We start from the raw sequence: 21,354 nt of genomic DNA on the forward strand, positions 1-21,354 counted from the left end.
CTGTAATGAAAAACAGCAGTCCTTTGCTCCACCCCTCCACACTTGTCCTGCTGCATAGGGGCAGCTGCATATATTTCATAGTTGTGTCTTGTGATAGTTGCCTCCATGTTTTCAAATGATATGCTTATACTATTTCTTGACTTATAAATATTGGACATTATCTATTGACTTCCATTTATACCCTCCCTTTCTTCTCCCTATCCTCCTAATTCGGTTATGTCAGAATGTTGCTTATATCATTATAATGTTGACTCCATTATCAGTATTGAAATATTGTTCATTTTAGAGCCAAATGATTACATTTTCTTTCTGCTATGCTTTTCTCGTTGTTGTTAATTACTTTATATATTCACTTGTATGATTTTTATTATGCTTATCCTTAGTTCTTCTAAGATGTCCATGATATTATCTGTTCCTCCATCTTCCCTGTTGAGACTTCTCGTGTTCTGGAAACCTGCCCCTGGAAGTGTTCCATACATCTCCTCCATTCTGTACCAGTACTCTCTAGGCCTGCTGTGCAGCTACAATCCTGGAACTTCACTTTGTGCCTCTCCTGTTATAATGACCGTTTCGTGCAGTGTGTGTTTTTCTCTTCCTTTATTTAGTCCTTTATTTTTCTAGAGTGCATCTTCCGAGAGTTTTCTTTAAAAAGGTGCATGGGAAATTTATTTTCTGACTTCAGTCATGCCCCCAAGATACCATTATTCTCCCTTCTCATTTGTTTGATAGTTTGGTTGGGTATGAAGTTCCATCTCAAAATATTCTCTCAGAATTTTGAAGGCGTTGTGCCTCTGTCATTTGGATCCATTCGTACTGGTGCTGTTGAGAGGTCTAATTCCATTTTGATTTATATATCCCTTTACAATGTAATGCTTCCACCCTACCCCACCCCACCCCCAGCTCGGACATTTTCTTTTTCAGATTTTTTCTTTGTCCTTGATGTCCTAGGATTTTATGATAATGAATATGCTTTGGTGTGGACCTTTTTAAATTTTTTTAAAAAATGCATTATGCTAGGTGCTTACTGGGCCATTTCAATTTGGGGACTTGTGTCTTTCAGTTTTGGGGAATTTCTTGAATCATTTCTCTTATTATTTTCCTCCTTCTGTGTTCTCTGCTCCTTCTCTCCAGAACTCCTTTTGGGACATATGTTGGAATTCCTGAACTGATCTACAGGTAGTCTTATATCCTCAAATCCTTCTATCTTCTCTCTCTTATTTTCTTTCTTTCTTTTTTTTTTTTCTTGTGAGGAAAATCAGCCCTGAGCTAACATCTGAGCTAATCCTCCTCTTTTTGCTGAGGAAGACCGGCTCTGAGCTAACATCTATTGCCAATCCTCCACCTTTTTTTTTTCCCCCAAAGCCCCAGTAGATAGTCGTATGTCATAGTTGCACATCCTTCTAGTTGCTGTATGTGGGACGTGGCCTCAGCATGGCCGGAGAAGTGGTGCGTTGGTGTGCGCCCAGGATCCGAACCCGGGCCCCCAGCAGCGGAGCGCACGCACTTAACCGCTAAGCCACCGGGCCGGCCCTATCTCTTATTTTCTGTTGCATATTTTTGTACTACTTTCTTGGCAAGTTCTGTGACTTAATTTTCTAACCCTTCTGTTGAATTTCTAATTTTACTTATAATTTGTAATTTTCAAGAGTGCTTTTTTTCTTTTTCATATTATCATATTTTGGCTTTATGAATGGTATATCATCTGTACATCTAAGAGGATGTTGATTGACTTTAAAGAGTTGAAAAAAGTTTAGAAAATTATCTTTATTTCCCCTAGTTTTCCTTTTTTGATGTATTATTTTGGTTCCTTTCATTTGGAGCTCTTCTCCTAAATTTGATCAGTAAATAAGAAAGGCCAAGAATAGTTTCTGTGAAATGGGGAAATTTCATTGAATTGAGTTGTGAAAGGCAAGAAAGTGAAGAACATTGTAGACAACTCAGAAAATTTGGTTATAGAGGAAAAGAGGATAGGAGCATTGAAAGCATTTTTATTTTTGTTTTTAAAGATGAGAGACATTTAAAGTTCTGTATCAGTGTGGAATTTTATAATTTTTTATATTTAGTGATATAACTACTTATTCTATGCATTTTCCTTGGAAATGATTCTATTATTTTGTTGATGTGAAGGAGTCTATAGGAAGGAGAGGGTGAAAATATAGGGTAGGAGGATGGCTGATAGAATGAGGACCCTGAATAGGCAGGTGAGGAGGAGGGCAAAGAGCCCAGATACACTCCTAGAACTGAGGTCATCTCTTCCTCTGAACTGTGTAATATAATTTACATAATTCATGAAAGAGTTGGGGGCTGTGGGCAAGTTTATATGATTGGTGGCAGGAAATTGAGGAACTTTTACAGTAAATATCGTTTAAATAGTGGAAGTGCCTGATCGCATGGTCAGATCCTGGGCACGTGGGCTTCTTTCATACAAGGAAATCTGTTGTTAAGAGAGAACAGTCCGCTCTCCTCTGGTGGAAAGAAGACTTTTACTATTTTGGAATAAGAGATTTCTTTTATAACCGTGATTAAAAGAAAAAAAATTTACTAATAGCTCATGTTTATTATTCTTTTCTGTGTTCTGTAAAAGATAATGGTTCCTGCCATAGATCTGTTTCTGCCATAATAACAGGGACAAACATATACTGAAAAAAAGTGGTGTAAGCAACAGACAGCCTTCTAAGCGCTGGGCAGATGCTGAGATTTATTGATAGTGGACAAGTACAAACTTTCCCTTGTCCGCGATGTTACAATGCTATATTCCTGTTTGCTAGAAGTTCGTGTTCTGAGCCTCCATTTCTGCTGGTGTGTAAAGACCATTCCAGTGCAGTCGTATTTTGTAGAAAGTATGCAAACTGGAAATAATATGACATGAAAATATTAATAAAATCTTACTCTGTGTAAAATATGAAGTAATGCAGTCTCCAAAATCAGTAACTTTGGAATGAAAGTCAGATGTAATAAAACACCATGAAGTCGGGCCGGCCCCGTGGCTTGGTGGTTAAGTGAGCGCGCTCCACTGCTGGCGACCCGAGTTCGGATCCCGGGCTCCCACCGGCGCGCTGCTTCTCCGGCCATGCTGAGGCCGCATCCCACATGCAGCAACTAGAAGGATGTGCAGCTATGACATACAACTATCTACTGGGGCTTTGGGGGGAAAAAATAAATAAATAAAATCTTTAAAAAAAAACAAACAAACAAAAAAAAACACCATGAAGAAAGGCGAACTATTCTTTTGGTGCGCTGTGCTGTTTTTTGAGGGAGAGCGCTAAACAAAATATTAGAAGAAATACTGAAAAAACTTAAAAAGGAGCATAAAACAAACACTGTGATGGTTGTAAACATCTGTGTCCTGAGAATGCATCCCCGTACTTTATTCCTGTAGGAAAATTAGACTTGAATTCTGTGAGGCTTCAGAAATGTACTCCTCACAGAAAATTAGTCCTTTTATGGTTATATATTCATTGATAACATAAAATTCTATTACCAATCTATGTGGAATGACTTGAGCTTTTAATTTTAGCTCTTTAAAAATATATATTTAAACTATAAAAGTAATATATTGTTACTAAAGGTTTAGAAAATAGAGAAATGAAAAATCATTTATATTGCCACATCATTAAACTGCTATTAGCATTTTTATGAATTCCTTCCTAGGATTTTTGTGTGTGTATATATTAACATAGTTGTAATTATAATGTGTGTATAATTTTTACCTGCTTTTTATCACAGTCATTTTTTTCTTGCTTCTAATACCCATATAATATTCTTTTGATTGTATTAGTACCATAGTTTACTTTGCTTTTCCCCAGTTTGGAGAAATTAAGGGTACTTTCTGTTTTCCTTTGTTGTAAATAATGTTATGTTGGAAAATCTTGGAGCTTGTAGAGTTTTGCATATTTTTTCAGGCTAAGCTTCCCAAAGATAAGCTCTTGCAGTTTCCGGAGCCCTGTTGCTCCACAGCTTCTCGATGGGCCTTGTGAGTTTATGATGCTACTGGAGGATCATGAGAACACAGGCTCAGCACATATTGGCCAATGATAGGTTTTGCCATATTTTTGTAGAGTTTTGTAAAGGGAAAAAAAATGGTTCCCTGAGCTGTTGCCTTTCCTTGATTATTAAAATGTTAAATGAGGACCCATCCTATGGCCTCATTTGTGAATCAACTCTTCCTAATCCTGCCCATTTATCTATGGGGATTTTAATATTTTTTTAAAGCTATTTGTATTAACTTCTTTGTATAAAAAAGATACTAACTCTTTGTCCTATATGCTACAAATATTTTTTGAGTCTTTTTTGCCTCTTTATTTATCTTTGCTTTTAATGATAGAGTCATATTTACAAACCTTTTTCTTTTGTGATTTTTTTCTTGTTAATTCTAGGTTTAGAAAGTTAGTCTCCCTTTAGTTCCTTAATATATTCATTTGCAATTGTATTTTATTATGTTTTTATGTGGTTTCTTTTTACATTTAACTTTTATATCCATCAGAATTTGTTTCGATGAGTGAAGTGTGTCTTAATTGATTTTTTTTTTTCAAATTGTTAACCAGAGTTATCCCAACACCACTTATTGAGTAACTTGTCCCTTTCTTATAATTTTGGGCTGCTTCTTCTAATGGCTATTATACTCTTCTCTATAATTCAGTCAGTTTCTGAACTGTCTTTTCAGTCTTGTACCTGTACCTTGCTGTTCAATAATAATTATTACCTTACAATGTTTTAATATTTTAGAGGACTTATCTCTCAATTGCTTCTTCTCCATCATTTTTATTTGATCATCTCATTTATTTGTATGTATAATTTTAGAATCATTTTGTCAAGTAAAAAAATCTCGTTTAGACTTTGGGATTACATTTTAAATATATGCTTTAATTGGGGAGAACAGAACTTATTAATGTATTCAAATATACTCTAAAATCACTAAATGTTTTTCATTAAAAGTTAAGTAGCTTTTGTATCATTTATCTCTAATTATTTCATGCTTTTTGTTTTGTTGGTGTAGAGGAATGTTGGTGACATTAATATGTTTATATACTTGTTTATTACACTAGAATACATTACCAGTTTTATACAAGTGTTTTTAACTGATTCCAGTTCGTAGAAAATTCCTGTGAACTTGAGCTCTTCCATCATTCTATGAAGTTCTCTTTTTATTTTTGTCTTAGCACATTAGCAGGAAAAATCTAACTATATATTAAGTAATAGCAGGGGTAATGTGCTTATTTTGCTTTTTAGTTTAATTAGAATGCCTCTAAGAGTTTTACTGTGTTAGTGTAATGTTAATTTTGGTTGAGATAGTTGTTTTTTTCCTGCATTGCTGTTTTCTAAAAGGTTTTAAAATTCTCTATTGATGTTGAGTTTTATCCTTTGTTTATAGCATCTAACGATGTAAACGACTGATTCTGCAGGTTTTCCTTGGAAAACTGATTCTGTTCCTGTGTGTTCAGGTGTCACAGTATGCTGGTGACTCCCAGTGCGCACAGTCTTGGGTTTCCCACAGGCATGTCAAGCTCAGTGTGCCCATGGCGAGTCTCCTCTTATCCCCCACTCCTCTGTGCATCCTGGTCTTGTGAATACACAGCCAGAAATCAGAGGACGCTTTAGACCCCTCACTAGATTATGTCAGTCCTCCTTTTTCAAATGGTCTCTCTCCTCTCTCCATGTTCACTGCTTTAAGTCTGGCCTTGATCATTCAGTGCTGTGTATTACAACTGGTCTCCTCGCTCCTCCTCCTGCTTTTTTTCTTTTTGTATCTGCTAGCTGCTGTGCACAGGCTTCTCATTTTTTGTATGAAATGTGCTTCTGATAAAAACAGGCTTAACTTAAAGTTGTTTCTTCTGACTGCCAGTCAAGACGTTACGATTCAACAACTCACAATGGGGAGGAGCAGAGTGCTGCTGGAGCCTGGCACCCTGTGAGCAAGGGTGCAGGGAGGCATGCAGACCCGGGGTGACTGTCCCTCAGGGAGGCTGCAACTAGCATCTTTGTCTTCTGCTGGCTGCCTCTTTGTCGTCTGTATTTATCCCTAGCATTGTGTTGGAATGGGCAGAATCCTTCATTTATCTTGACCATCTGGAAAGCACATAGAACAGCTTGATTGTTAAGCCATGCTGGTTGTCTTCTGGATCGGACCTACTTATCTCTCCCCTTATGGGGATAGCATTGTCAGCCTTGCTTCCCCTCAGAGTCATGCTGCTAGAGGTACTAAATAAATATCAGAAAGTATTTGAGGTCCCAGTTGCGTAAATCATGTGTCAGACCGAGGCATAGGAGGAGAGAAAACAGTGCTGGAAAGACACAGCAAACAAACGGGCCTTTGTAAGGCGGTGAGAGGAATCACTGCAGATTCCTGAAAAAGCAGGCTGGAAAATGTGCTGATGTTAAGAATCCTTACATTTGTGCATATGGGACACAATCTTATTTGGTCTTCACAATAACCTGGTGAACTGAGTAGAGATTACAGTCATGTGTCTTGTAACAATGGGGACATGTTCTGAGAAGTACATCGTTAGGGGATTTTGTCGTTGTGCGAACATCATTGAGTATGCTTTACACAAACCTAGATGGTATAGCCTACTACACACGTAGGCTATATGGTACTAATCTTATGGGACCACTGTCATATATGTGGTTCATCGTTGACTGAAACATCGTTACGCGGTGCATGACTATTATTACCTTTCTGTTTTACAAACAAAGAAACAGAATCTTTGAAATTCATCAGTTTGCCCAACATCACACTGTTAGTGTTTAGTAGAGTCAAGACTTGAACCTTAGATTTTTTTTTTTTTAATAATGGAAATTTATTTTACAGTTTTTTTTTTTTTTTGGTGGGGAAGATCGACCTTGAGCTAACATCTGCCAATCCTCCTCTTTTTTTTGCTGAGGAAGACTGGCCCTGGGCTAACATCCATGCCCATCTTCCTCTACTTTATATAGGACGCCGCCACAGCATGGCTTGACAAGTGGTGCGTCAGTGCGCACCTGGGATCTGAACCTGCGAACCCCGGGCTGCCGCAGCAGAGCACATGCACTTGACCACTTGCGCCACCGGGCCGGCCCTGAACCTTAGATTTCTGATTGCTGGTTTTGCACTCTTCCTTATTACCTTTCCAAAAACTGGAAGAGTGATAGGGTAATATCCTATCTCCTTGTCACCTGGATAAATTACATTAGGGATAGCACAAAGGAAAAATAAAATTTTATCTATCTTAATCCATATTACTTATTTCCGTATTCTTTTTTTAAACAGATTTATTGTGATATAATTCACACGCATTACAGTTTACTCATTTGAAATGTGCAATTCTATGACTCTCAGTATACTTGAGTTATGCAACCATCACCATAATAAATTTTAGAACATATTCATTACCCTAAAAACAAATCCTTTTAGCTGTCACTGCCCTCCCCTTCCCTGGCCCTGGCCTTGGCAGTCACTAATCTACTTTCTATCTCTATAGATTTGTATACTCTGGACACTTCATAGAAATGTAATGATACAATATGTGGTCCTTCTTTCACTTAGTATAATGTTTTCAAGGGTCATCCGTGTTATAGCGTGTATTCATATTTCATTCCTTTTTTATTGATGAATAATATTCCATTGTATAGATGACACATTTTATTTATCCATTCATCAATTTATGGACATTGGAGTTATTTCCACATTTTGGGAAAGAGCCAGACTGTTTTCCAAAGCAGCTGCATACATTCCCGCCAGCAGTGTGTGAGGGTTTCAGTTTCTCCACATTGTTGCCAACACTTATCTGTCTTTAATTATAGCCATAATTAAAGTGATATGTCATGGTTTTGGTTTGCATTCTCCTGTTGGGTAATGATGTTGAGCAACCCATTTTTCATTGAGTTATCTGTCTTTTTGTTATTGAGTTGTAACAGTCCTTTATATATTCTAGATACGTCTCTTATTATTATATGATTTGCCAAAAAATTTATTCTGTTCTATGGTTGTCTTTTCACTTTTTTCGTGGCATCTATTGAATCTCAAAAGTTTATTTTGATGCTATTTAGGTTCAAAAAAATTTTTTTTTATTTGTGTGAGGTAGGGATCTAAATTCATTCTCTTGCATGTGGCTATCCAGTTGTCCCAGCACCGTTTGTTGAAAAGACTTCTTTCCCCGTTGAATGGTCTTGGAACCCTTGTTGAAAAATCAGTTGACCATAGATACATGGGTCTATTTCTTGACTCTGAATTCTATTCTATTGATCCATGTATCTGTAATCAGGATCCATGTATCCTGATTCCAGTTCCACACTGTCTTGATTACTATTGCTTTGTAGTAAGTTTTGAAATTGGGAAGTGTGAGTTCTCCAACTTTGTTCCTTTTCAAGATTCTTTTGGATATTTTGGATCCCTTTAATTTCCATATGAATTTTAGGATCAGCTTATTCAATTTCTGCAAGGAAGTCAGCCTGGTTTTTGATAGAGATTTCTTTATCTGTAGATCAATTTTGGGAGAATTGCCATGTTAACAATAGTAAGTCTTCTGATCCATGAACATGGCGTGTCCATTTCCATACTCTTAAACAACCAGCTTTGTCAGTCTAGTTCTTCTAATATGGATGTTCATATTAGGTGTGTTGTATTTTGTAAGTTAGCATTAGTGGAATTGAAGACCTCATGCCTGGATTGGCAGGCGTAGTGTAGAGGTTTAACTTTTGCTCTTGATTAAAGATGAATTGAATTGATATAAAACAGATATTTAGAAATTATCCAAAGAAAATTGTATGAGTAATACTGCTTTATGCTTTTCATATGAGCCTTCACATAAAAAGTGGCGTGGTCTGTTTTGTAGTTTGGTTTTTAAAATGATCACTTTTATCCTAAATATGTCTGATGTAGGAAAGGGATTCCTTCAGGCAAACTTTCAGGTCGTTTACCTGGAGATGGGGGGTGCATATCCGAAGAGTAGCTTAAATGGCTGTAATGAGGGAGGTCCTTTAAAATTCTGCGAAAAATTTAAAACTCTCTCAGATTTGTGTTTCTCTGGCATAAATAGTACTCCCCATGCTTGTCATGGTCCTGTACCAATGATGTAATAATGATGATTATACCAGAAGCACCAAAGGCAGCTATTGGCATGATATGTGGTGGGACTCTGGGCATGGTTAGTTTGATTAAGTATTCCAAGAGACCACATGGAGTTTGTCATTTGTGACAGAGGACTTTAACGTGATAGTGATGAAAAAACTGCTTGCCAGTGACTATTGTGATCTCCCAGAGAGTGTAAGACAACTCAGCAGTAAGTGCGTGCCTCTTGTCTTATGTAATGTGAACACAAGTATTTAGACCATTTATTGGGCACAGTGCCCCATCTTGTGTCATCCTCATCAAAGGCTTGAAGTAGAGTGGATGATGTATATAATATCTAGACACTAACATTTTATTTTTTATTGATTCTATCTAGACACTGATATCACCTACTCCCTTTTCCTGTTTTATTGGTTATCAGTGATCACCCACCTATCATAAAACTAGACGTTTTAAAACAGAATGTTCTTTGAGCTCCTTTTCTTATATGTGTTGATCTCTTCCAGTTTCTTGTTCCTTCCTGTTGCTTGTTGATCAGAGAGAAATCCATTTTGTGCGTCCTGTTGCTCTTAGTTTGGTTAGTAACACTGTCAGAGGTGGGACCAGCCACACAAACACCTACCTTTGGTGCAGAGCAGAATTTTGGTAGAGGTGGAATAAATGGCTGCTTGTCAAATGTGACCTTAGGGTTGTCAGGCCCTGTTGTTTACCCTCCCTGCCTACTATCCCATCTCCCAAATGCATGGTTAATAAGTGAAAATCCCCAAATTAGAGATTTGTTCTTTTGGTTTAAGGCTTCCATCCTTTGTTAAAATTCGAACAGCATAAAACATTACTACATTAAACCTTGTAGATAATTTGGATAATTTATATTTAATTGGTTTTGTATACAGAGTTTGATAGATCTCAGTGGAGGTAGGGGGAGAGAGGCAGAGAACAATTCAATTACTAGGCACTTTGGGGGATGTAGGAGAAAAGCAGAAAAAAGGCGGGGATGCCTGGAATCATTGAATATAGCTTATTCAGACACTATTATTTTACTTAAGCTCAGCATTTTCATGGTCCCAGGAATGTCCATGATGACCCTCATCTTCCCTGGGAGATCCTTTAGAGCAAGGGTTAGTAAACTACAGGCCCATGGGCCAAATTTAGCCTGCCACCTGTTTTTGTAAGTAAAGTTTTTTTAGAACATAACCATTCTCATTCGTTTATATACTCGCTGTGGCTGCTTTCATGCTACAGGGGCAGAGTTGAGTAGTTGTAACAAATATGGCGCAGGATGCCTAAAATATTTACTATCTGGCCTTTTACAGGAAAAGTTTGCCAACAACTGGTCTAGAGAATCTAGACTTTTGGAAGGTTAAGCATGGATCATAGATACCTTAAATTTATTTTAGACTTCTTAACCTTTAATCTTACCGTTATGTGAACTCAAGGGCAGCAGTTTTAAGGAAAGATCACAGCTTATATTAGGATGAATGCTTGTTCAAGAAAAAAAGTTTAACTTCAAAAATATTCTTATAATAAAAGATGACACTGCTATGTTTAAAACCTAAGTAGCCAATGGAAAATTAATATCTGATTATACATGTACCTGATCCACCAGCCTTCTTCAGGTGCTGCCATCTTACTACATGAGAAAAATGTTACAATTTCCCTCATAGACATTTATCTTCTATCATCTTTTAAGACCAAGTGTTTATGTCAGACATTATAACTTATTTGGATATAAATATGAATATAAATGTAAAATACTAATCCTCACTGTTGGAAATTTGAGAAGTGTTTTAGCTCAGTTATGTCTTGACTTCTTTTCTCTCTCTCAGCTTAAAGTCCATGGCCCAAAATGACTCTACCACTGGAGACTCTCTTCCGTAAAGAAGAAGACCAGACAGGAGGCTGGGATGAGCATGCCACTGCATCAGATCTCTGCCATTCCATCCCAGGATGCCACCTCTGCTAGAGTCTACAGAAATAAGACCAAAGAAAAGGAGAGGGAAGAGCAGGTAATGAGAAATACCCTTTTTAGTTTCATTATTTTTATTGTTTTCATTAAATATGGTTTAGAATGATAAGCTCTGAAGATCAAGATTTTCTCTAGTAATGTACTAAAAAGTAAATGTTGTAAATAGTTGTATTCAGAAGAAGTTGTCTTTTTGTAGGTTTCTTAGTTTTCACATTTTGGTATCTACTTATTCTGCCGTGGTTATACATGACTTATTTATCTTCATTGGTTAAATCTACCTGATTATTTCTGGTAAATTGCTGAGAAAAAGTTCTGTGGATTCTCACAACATAATGCAAAGGATAACTTTATTTGAACAAAAATGTATGTATGCCTCTTACATACTAGTCTCTGCTTGCTGCAAAGTTATCATAGTTAACATCATAGAGCCTGTCTCTGCCCTCACGTGGTTCTTGATCTGGCCTGACAAATATGCATTAAAATCTAGTAAGATCAGAGATGGAGGAAGTTCAGGACCACCGAATCCCAGCCCAAGTGGTCAGGAATGGCTTCCTGGAGAAAATGACATTTACATGGAGAATCTGAATGGTGACCCAGAGTTAGTTAGGAGAAAGTAGAGTGTCCCAGTTGGAGGAAATATTGCATGCTGAAAGCCCAAAGGTTAGAGCAAGGTGAGTTTGAAGAGCTTAAAATAGAATAACTGGAACATAAAGATCGAATTGAGTAGTGGGAAGTTAGGAGGATGGAAAAGTTAGAGGAGTTACCTTAAGGAGTTTGGGTTTATCTTTGCAGAATAATGATTGATCAGATTTGTGTTCTTAAAGCTTTCACTCACGCTGCGGTTTGGAGAGTGAGTTGAATGGGTGGTAGGGAGACTAGTTAGAGGATCATTCAATAGCCTACTTGGGCCAGGTTTGGCAAACTTTTTCTGTAAAGGGCCAGATAATAAATATTTTAGACCTTGCAAGCATAACAGTCACACCTCCTCAACTCTGCCATTTGTAGCAAGAAAACAGCCAAAGACAGTATATAAATGAATGGGCATGACTCTGTTTCAATAAAACTTTATTTACGAAAACAGGTGACAGGCCAGATTTGGCCTGTAGGCTGTAGTTTGCCAATCCCTGGCCTAGAGAAAAGGTGATGGTGACTTCATCTAGGATAGGGGTAATGGGGATAGAGAGGTATTTAGTTTATTAATCCACTGGGCTTGATGATGGAGTGTACAGAGGAACGGGGAGGAACCAGGGGTGACTCCTGCTTTCTTCCGTGCCTTTACAATGTGCTTTACAAACATTTGCTCATTAGTTCTTATAGCATTCCTATTTTATAGTCAAACTTAATCTTTGCCCAAGACTCTAAAGAATCTTTGTTAAATCAAGAATCCGTGTGTCTTGTTTGAAGTTGAATCATTATACTTGATGGGACACCATTCTTTCCATTGTTACATAAAGAATTTAAAAAAAGAAATCTATCATATCATAGTTCTTGAAATACATGGACTATGGTAAATGAAAAGGTGTCATATAAATTAAAAGAGGTGTCCATATTCTTAGTTTGTGTTTTCCTTTTTTTAGTTGTTTGTGTTGTCAATCTGCACCCTTTCTATTTTGCTGAGCTCTTGGGAGGAGAGGTGCGGCCAGTGTTGAAAGGCCGACTAGGGCTGTTGGTAGGGTAGATGGTTTCTGGATGTAGTATTTTCAGTATTTTAGTTTTTCCTCAACTTGCTGGGAATGGGGGAATACCCCAAAATATCCTTTTCATATTCTATCAATTTTTATTTAAGTTAATAGTCTTCATTTAAGATTCATTTAAATTAGTAGTTTTTTCTTGTAATCCTTCTTAGCCTAGATGTATTTTTCAAGATCTCTAAATAGAACATTTCCTTAGTCTAGGGTACTTGCCTATACCAATTTGAGGCTGCTAGTTCCATATTAATTGAAGTGTTGAATTCGTACACCAGATGGCAGGAATTTCTTGGTATGTATATGAGGAAGCTGTACTTACTTGTTTGGAATATTGAAAGGAAGATGTCCAACATTTTAGGCCAGGAAGAGAGATTCTTTTTGATATAAAACCCTACTTGCGGATTCATTATAGGTGGGTAGTCAATAAATACTTATTGAATTGATCTATTTGATGGGGCTTTTAAGGTTTAAATAAGTATCATTAAACAGCTATATTCATGGAATTGGGATTTTAATTGGTATTGGGAAGAGGAATCATCCTGTCCTACCTTAGTGTGGGGAATAGTTTGAAGACCTGATGGCGGTGTGACAGTTCTGGGAATGGTGGCGCCAAGGCGGGGCAGCAGGTATTGAAAAAGCGGCTGCTGAGACAGGAGTTTGAAGGGCCCTATAAGAGTTTTGGCAGCAGCTGGCACAGTGCTGAAAATGGTTGTTGTAGGTTTCTAGGCCCTGAAATGTAGTGTCAGAATTTGTTTGGAAGGTAAATTTTTGTTCAGTGGAGGCTGTTTTCTTTTATCCAGTTTCCCTGGCACAGTGAGTTCAAAACAAAATCCGTTGGTATGATTTCTGATCTTCCTGTGCTTGGGAGAGCAGGAGAGGAGGGAAAGAGAAGCTATGCAGGGGCATCCTTCCTTCCATCCCATCATCCTCTGTTCTCAAAACTGCAAAGGTGAAATTTATCTCACAATCTCTGGATAACATGAGACGGTTCATTATATTGATAAGAATTTTTTTCCTTCTGAATCTTGTAAGAAGAGAGAAGTGTTACGGTTTCCTCAGAATCAAATATTTCAACCATTAATATTGATGCAGTTTTACCTACGCTTATCAGATGCGTGATTCTCTCTAGCACCCATTGCAGGAGCCCATATCTGTAGTTCTAAGGAGAGTTAATGACTTTTACACAGTATTCAGTACAGTTGATAAATAAATGAATTAATTCAGTTTTAGTGGTATGGAGACCACTGTGGAGGTAAGAGGAATGTTTTGTAATCCATAAAAGGATTTCTGCTGTTGCTCATGAACTGGGTAAGTGTTTCTTGAAGAGCTTTTTTTTTGAAGAAGATTTGCCCTGAGTTAACATCTGTGCCAGCCTTCCTCTGTTTTGTTTGTGGGTCGCCGCCACAGCATGGCCACTGAGGATGAGTGGTGGTGGTCTGCACCCAGGAACCGAACCTGGGCCGTCAGAGCGGAGCGTGACCAACTTAGCCACTAGGCCAGGGGGCCAGCCCCAGCTTTTTTTTTTTCCTTAGCGTTTTATAAGTATTGATCCATTGCCTTCCAGACTCTGGTGTGCATTTAGAAATCTGATGTGGTGGTTATTTGCATTCTTTCAAAAGAAATGTGTTCTTTATAGTTTTTTTGGAGAATATTTTCTTTTTCCTTATAGTTTAAGGATTTATTGGTTAATGTCTTGCTATTCTTGGTGGCTTTCTTTGTTTTTTGTGGGGGGTTTTTGAGCTTTTCAATCTTCTTTCAATTCTGAAACCTTTTCTTCTACCTTTAATGATGAACTCTGTACTCTGGTTATCAGGGATTGCTGCTGGAGGTTAAATTTCCATATTCTCTGGGCTATTGTATTTTCTCAGATTTGTTCCCTTATTTCTATGCTGTGGTCCTTTGGGATTGACCTTTTCCAAATTGCCCTATTTTGCTGACTCAACACTGCTGATTTTTGCATCTTTCTATGTCCAAGGAGATTCTTAATTGATCTATTGCCATCCTGATTGCTTTTTGATTAATTTCTTATCTGGACATATTCTTTGTCTTGTGGTTTGATAAGTCCCTTTATATTTTTCAAGATTATTTTTTGTTATGTTTTATTTTGTTTTTAAACAGCTTTATTGAGGTATAATTGACATACAATAAACAATACATATTTAAAATGTACAATTTGGTAGGTTATGACGTATATGTACATACATGAAACTGTCTCCACAATCAAGGTTGTAAAGGTTTCCATCACTCCCAAAAGTTTCCTCTTGCCTCTTTGTAATCCCTCCCTCCCACCCCTCTTCAACCCTTTCCTCAAGCAATCATTGATCTGCTTTCTTTCACAATAGATTAGTTTGCATTTTCTAAAGTTTTATATAGATGGAATCTTACATTCTCTACTCTTTTTTGTCCAGTTTTTTTCACACAGCTTAATTCTTTTGAGATTCATCCAAGTTGTGTGTATCAATAGTTCACTCCTTTTCTTGCTGAGAAGTATCCATGGACATACTACAATTTGTTTATCCATTCTTCTGTTGATGGACATTTGGATTATTTCCAGTTTTTTGGCTATGACAAATAAGGCTGCTGTGAACATTTGTACAAGCCCTTGTATGGACATGTATTTCCTTTTCCTTAGGCAAATACTTCGGAGTGGAACCATGTGGTAGATGTATGTGTAACTTTTTAAGATACTGGCAAACTGTTTTCCAAAGTGATTACACCATTTTACATTCCTACCTGGAATATGAGAGTTGTAATTCTTCTGCATGCCCATTGACACTTGGTATAGTCAAGCCTTTTAATTTTAGCCATCCAATAGGTATATGTTAGTATCTTATTGTTGTTTTAATTTGCATTTCCCTCGTGAGTAATGGTGTTGAGCATCTTTTCACGTGGTTATTTACCATCCATATATCTTTTTTGTAAAGTGACTGTTCAAATCTTTTGTCCATTTAAAAAAATTGGTGGTTTGTTTTCTTATTGTTGAGTTTTGAGCATTCGCTATATGTTTGAGATTAAAGTCCTTTATCAGATATATGTTTTGTGTCTGTTTTCTCCTAGTGTCTGGATTGTCTTTTCATGCTCCTGCCAGTGTCTTTCAAAGACCAGAAGTTTTTAAGTTTGAAGTCGAATTTATCCATTTTTTCTTTTATGCATTGTACTTTTGGTGTTCTATTAAGAAATCTTTGCCTAACCTAAGGCTGCAGCTAATATCTTCTATGTTTTAGTCTAAAAATTTTATAGTTTTGGTTTTATGTGTATGTCTATGATCTATTTTGAATTAATTTTGTATGTTGTGTGAAGTATATATCCAGTGTCATTTTTTGTGTGTATATGAATATTCAATTGTTCCAGTAACATTTGTTGAATAGGCTGTCATTTCTCCACTGTATTACCTTAAATCAGTTGGCCATATACTGTGTGTGCTTATTTTTGGACTCTCTCTTCTGTTCCATTGATCTATTTGCCCATCTTTACATCAATACCACACTGTCATGAAGACTCTAGCTTTATAATAAGTCTTGAAAATCAGGTAGCATTCCTCTTCAAACTTGTTTTGCCTATTTTAGTTTTTTGCATTTCTGTATGAATTTAAGAATCAGATTGTCAGTTTCTACACAAAAAAAGTCTGGAATTTTTATTTGAATTATTGAATCTATAGTTCAATTTGGGGGACAACTGGCATTTTAACAATATTGGGTCTTGACCCATGAACAAGGTATGTCTCCTCTTTAAGTCTTATTTAATTTCTCTCAACAGTGTTTTGTAGATTTCAGTGTATAAGTCTTACATTCCTTTTATCAGATTTATCCCTAAGTATTTTGTATTTTTGATACTGTTGTAAATGATATTGTTTTTAAAATTTTAATTTCGTATTGTTCATTGCTAGTATGTAGAAATAAAATTGATTTTTGTGTATTCATCTTGTATCTTGCAATTTTGCCAAGCTTACTTATTAGTTCTAATAGCTTTTTTGTAGATTCTATTGAATTTTCTACATAGGTGATTGTGTCATCTGTGAATAAGGATAGTTTTATGCTGTCCTTTTCTATCTGGATGCCTCCTTCCCTCTTTCTTGTCCCATTGAAGACTCCAGTACTATATTGAATAGAAGTGGTGAGAACAGACATCCTTGTGCTGTTCCTGACCTTAGAGGGAAAGCATTCATTCTTTCAACATTAAGTATGATGGTAGCTGTATGTTTTTTGTAGATACCCTTTATCAGGTTGAGAAAGTTCCCTTCTGTTTCTGGTTTTCTGAGAGTTTTATCAGGAATGGATCATGGGTTTTGTCAAATGCTTTTTCTGTGTTTTGTCAAAGAGAAAGCTGTAGACTAGTTAGAGCAATAAGAACAGATTTTATTCAGTAATAAATATTGCAATAGGGAAGAGAGTGCAGTGTGAACTGAACTCTGCTTCTTTTTGTGTAGAGGTGACTGGATGTTTTAAAAGGAGAATGAGGGAGCAGGGAGGAAGAACAAATGGGGAAATGAGTAGGGGCTTGAGCAGAGTCAGCGAAGTAGAAATTTATAAGAAGCTGGAAAGGAATTTGGTTAGTGTGATTAAGCCACCTGGGTTTGCTAACTGGTGCTTATTGAAGTTAGGCTCCTACTCTCCCACAGAGATTGGGAGACAGGGGTTCTATCTTCACGTGTTGACTAGAACAAACGGTAAATTTTTTTTGGCAACTTTGAATTTTCCCAGACAGGAACTTAGGAGCGTTGGAGTCATCATCCTAGGAACATAGCTGTGAGAAGTTAGAAACTATGCTATTGTGTGTTGAAGTCTCTTAGTGCAGGGGTTTGGATGGAGTCATTATGTACCAAGAGTTCTTGCAGTTTTCAGTCTATTGAGATGATCATATGGTTTTTATTTTTTGTTTTGTGTGTTAGGGATCTCCAGAGAAACAGAACCAATAGGATCTCTCTACATATCTTTATACATATAGATAGATAGATATATAGATAGATGGATGAGGAGATTTGTTATAGGAATTGGCTCATGGATTATGGAGGCTAAGAAATCCTACCACCTGCTATATGCAAGCAGGAAAACCAGGAATGCTGGTGGTGTAATTCAGTCCAAATCCAAAGGCCTAAGAACCAGGGAAGCTGATGATATAAGTCCCAGTCTGGTTCCAAAGGCCCAAGTTTGAAAGCCTGAAAACCAGGAGCACTGATATCCAAGGGCAATAGAAGATGGATGTCCCAGCTCAAGCAAACAGGGCAAGTTCACCCTTCCTCCACCTTTTTGTTCTATTCAGGCCCTCAGTGGATTGGATGATGCCCACTTGCATTGGTGAGGGTTATCTTCTTTTGATTTAAATGCTAATATGTTCTGGAAACACTCACAGACACACCCAGAAATAATGTTTTACCAGCTCTCTGGGCATCCTTTTGCCTAGTCAAGTTGACACTTAAAATTAACCATCACACTTTGTTAGTGTAGTGAAGTACACTGGTTGATTTTTTTGAATATTAAACCAACCCTACATTTCTGGTATAAACCACACTTGGTTATGATATATTATCTTTTTTTTTTTTTTTTTTGGTGTGGAAGATTAGCCCAGAGCTAACATCTGTTGCCAATTTTCCTCTTTTTGCTTGAGGAAGATTGTCGCTGAGCTAACATCTGTGCCGGTCTTCCTCTATTTTGTATGTGGGACGCTGCCACAGCATGGCTTGATGAGTGGTGTGTAGGTCTGCGCCTGACATCCAGACTCGTGAACCCTGGGCTGCCAAAGCAGAGCGCGGGAACTTAATCACTACACCACCAGGCTGGCCCTGTATTATTCTTTTTGTATATGGTTGGATTTGAATTGCTAAAATTTTGTCTCGAATTTTTGAATCTATGTTCAAAAGGGATATTGGTCCATAGTTTTCTTTGATTATAATGCCTTTGTCTGATTTTGTTATAAGGATAATGTTATAAGGCCCTCAATCAATGATTAGGGAATTATTTCCTCTTCAATATTTTAGGAGAGTTTACATAGAATTGGTATTATTATTTCTTCCTTAAGGTTTGGTAGAATCAACCATTGAAGCCATTTGGGTGTGGAAATGTTTTGTGAAAAGGTTTTTAACTACAATTTCAATATCTTTAATTAATGTAAGGCTATTCAAGTGATCTGTTTCTTCTTGAATGCACTTTGATAGTTTGTTCATGGAATTGGTTGGTTCCTTGTTGAATTTATTGGCATAAATTGTTTGTAATGTTCCTTTATTGTCTTAGTCCGTTCCGGGCTGCTATAACAAAATACCTCAGACTAGATAGCTTATAAACAACAAAAATTTATTTCTAACGGTTCTGAAGGCTGGAAGTCCCAGATCAGGGTGCCGGCAAGATGGGGTGAGGGCCCTCTTCTGGGTTGAAGACATCTCATTGTATCCTCACATGACGGAAGGGGTGAGGGATATCTCTAGGGCCTCTTTTATAGGGATGTTAATCCATTCGAGAGGGCTCTACCCTCATGACCTAATCACCTCCCTAATGCCCCACCTCCTAATACCACACATTGGGCATTAGGATTTCAACATATGAATGTGAATTCTGGGGGGACACAAACATTCAGCCGATAGCACTTATTAGCCTTTTAATATCTTTAGAATCTGTTGTGATGACATCAGTTTCATTCTTGATACTGGTAATTTATGTCTTCTCTTTTTTTTAATTTCCTGATCATTTGACCAGAGGTTTATCAGTTTTACTGATCTTCTAAAAGAGTTCTTTTGGTTTCATAGATTTTCTCTATTTTCATTCTATTTTCTATTTCTTTGGTTTCTCCTTTCGTATTTATTTCCTTTCCTCTGTTTCCTTTGAGTGTAATTTGCTCTTCTTTTTCTAGCTTCTTAAGGTAGAAGCCAAGGTTATTTATTTGAGACCTTTCTTATTTTCTAACCTAGGTATTTAGTGATTATAAATTTCCCAAGTTCTGCTTTCGTGGCATCCCACAAATTCTGCTATGTTGAGTTTCATTTTCATTCGGTTCAAAATACTTTCTAATTTCCCTTTTGATTTCTTCTTTCATCCGTGGGTTATTTTTAAGTGTGTTATTTAATTTCCAAAATTTTGGGACTTTCCAGATATCTTGCTCTCACTGATTTCTAATTTAATTGCATTTTGGTCTGAAAACATATTTTGAATAACTTAAATCCTTTTAAATTTATCAAAGTTTGTTTCATGGTGCAGAATGTGGTCTTTTGGTAAATGTTCTGTGTGCACTTTAGAAGAATGTGTATTCTGCTATTGTTGAATGGAGTGTTCTATAAATGTCAATCAGGTCAAGTTGATTGATAGTGTTTTTCAAGTCTACTATATCCTTGTAGTCCAGTTGAAAGAGTGATAGTGAAGTTGCTGACTATAATTGTGGATTTGTCTGTTTCTCCTTATAGTTATACCAATTTTGCTACTGTATTTGATGCTCTGTTATTAGGTGCATAAACATTTGGGAATGTTTGGTCTTCTTGATAAATTAACCCCCTTATTATTATGATATGATTATCTTTATCCCTGGTGATGATATTCTTTGCTTTAAAGTCTACTTTGATAATAATATAGGCACTACAGCTTTCTTTTGATTAGTGTTAGTATGGTATCACCCCTTCCATCTTTCTACTTTTAACCTATTTGTGTCTTTTATATTTAAAGTGCTCTTCATGTAAGCAGCATATGGTTAGGTCCTTTTTATCCAGTCTGACAATATCTGCTCTTTATTTAGATATTTAGACCATTTATATCTAATGAGATTATTGATATGGTTAGGTTAAGTCTTCCTATTTGTTTTCTATTTGTCCCATCTGTTCTATTTTCCCCTTTTCAGCTTTTTTAAAAATTGAGAATTTTTTAAGATTTAATTTTTTTCTTCTTTGTTGGTTTATAAGCTATAACTGTTTCAGTGGTTTTTTATTTTAGTGTTTTTTTAATTTTATTAATTTTATTGTTTTAGGGTTTGTGGTATACATCTTTAACTTGTCAATCTAGCTTCAAGTGATATTATACTACTTAAGTATACTTTAAGAACCTTACAATAGTACACTTTCGCTTCTCCCCTTCTGGCCTTTATACTATTGTTGTCATATATTTTTCTTGTTGTAAACCCCAGAATACAATATAATTATTTTTAAAACACTTTTCCTTTTAAAAAGATTAAAATAATAAGAATTATATCTGTTTACCTATGTAACTACCATTTCTGGTGTTCTTCATCTGTTTGAGTAGACCTATATTTCCGTCTGTCATTTTCCTTCTGGAAAGGAAGGACTTCCTTTAACATTTCTTGTGGTGCGAGTTGACTAGTAATGACTTGTTTCAGCTTTAGCTTTTTTCTTTTTTTTTTTCCCCTTCATTTCTTGTGTCTGGGGTTTGTTGAGCTTTGTGGATCTGTGGGTTTACAGTTTTCATTGAATTTGGAGTATTTTTCAAATATTTTGTCTGTCTGCTCCCTTCTTTGGGGACTCCATTATACACATTAACTGGCTTGAAGTTGTCCAGTGTTGTGTTTGTAATTGTTTTTAATTTTATTTTTTCTTTCTGTGTTTTCTTTTGGATAATTCTAGTTGCTATGTTTATAAGTTCGTTAATCTTTTATTTTTCAGTGTCTAATCTGCCATTAATTCCATCTAGTGTATTTTTTTTTTTTATCTCAGACGTGGTATAGTT

General features: G+C 36.5%; 1 protein-coding gene across 1 annotated transcript in view; it reads left to right on the top strand.

The window, feature by feature from the left end:
• The window catches only part of MARCHF8 (membrane associated ring-CH-type finger 8), a 134,654-nt gene that overhangs the window by 43,200 nt on the left and 70,100 nt on the right, over positions 1-21,354 (top strand). The window contains 1 exon segment of the mRNA XM_087431851.1: positions 10,873-11,052. Within this exon segment, the coding sequence (XP_087287977.1) occupies positions 10,951-11,052 (102 nt within the window). The 5' untranslated portion in view covers positions 10,873-10,950.

This window comes from Ceratotherium simum, chromosome 6, assembly GCF_057802395.1.
Source record: "Ceratotherium simum simum isolate JZ-2026a chromosome 6, ASM5780239v1, whole genome shotgun sequence".
Lineage (NCBI taxonomy): Eukaryota > Metazoa > Chordata > Mammalia > Perissodactyla > Rhinocerotidae > Ceratotherium > Ceratotherium simum.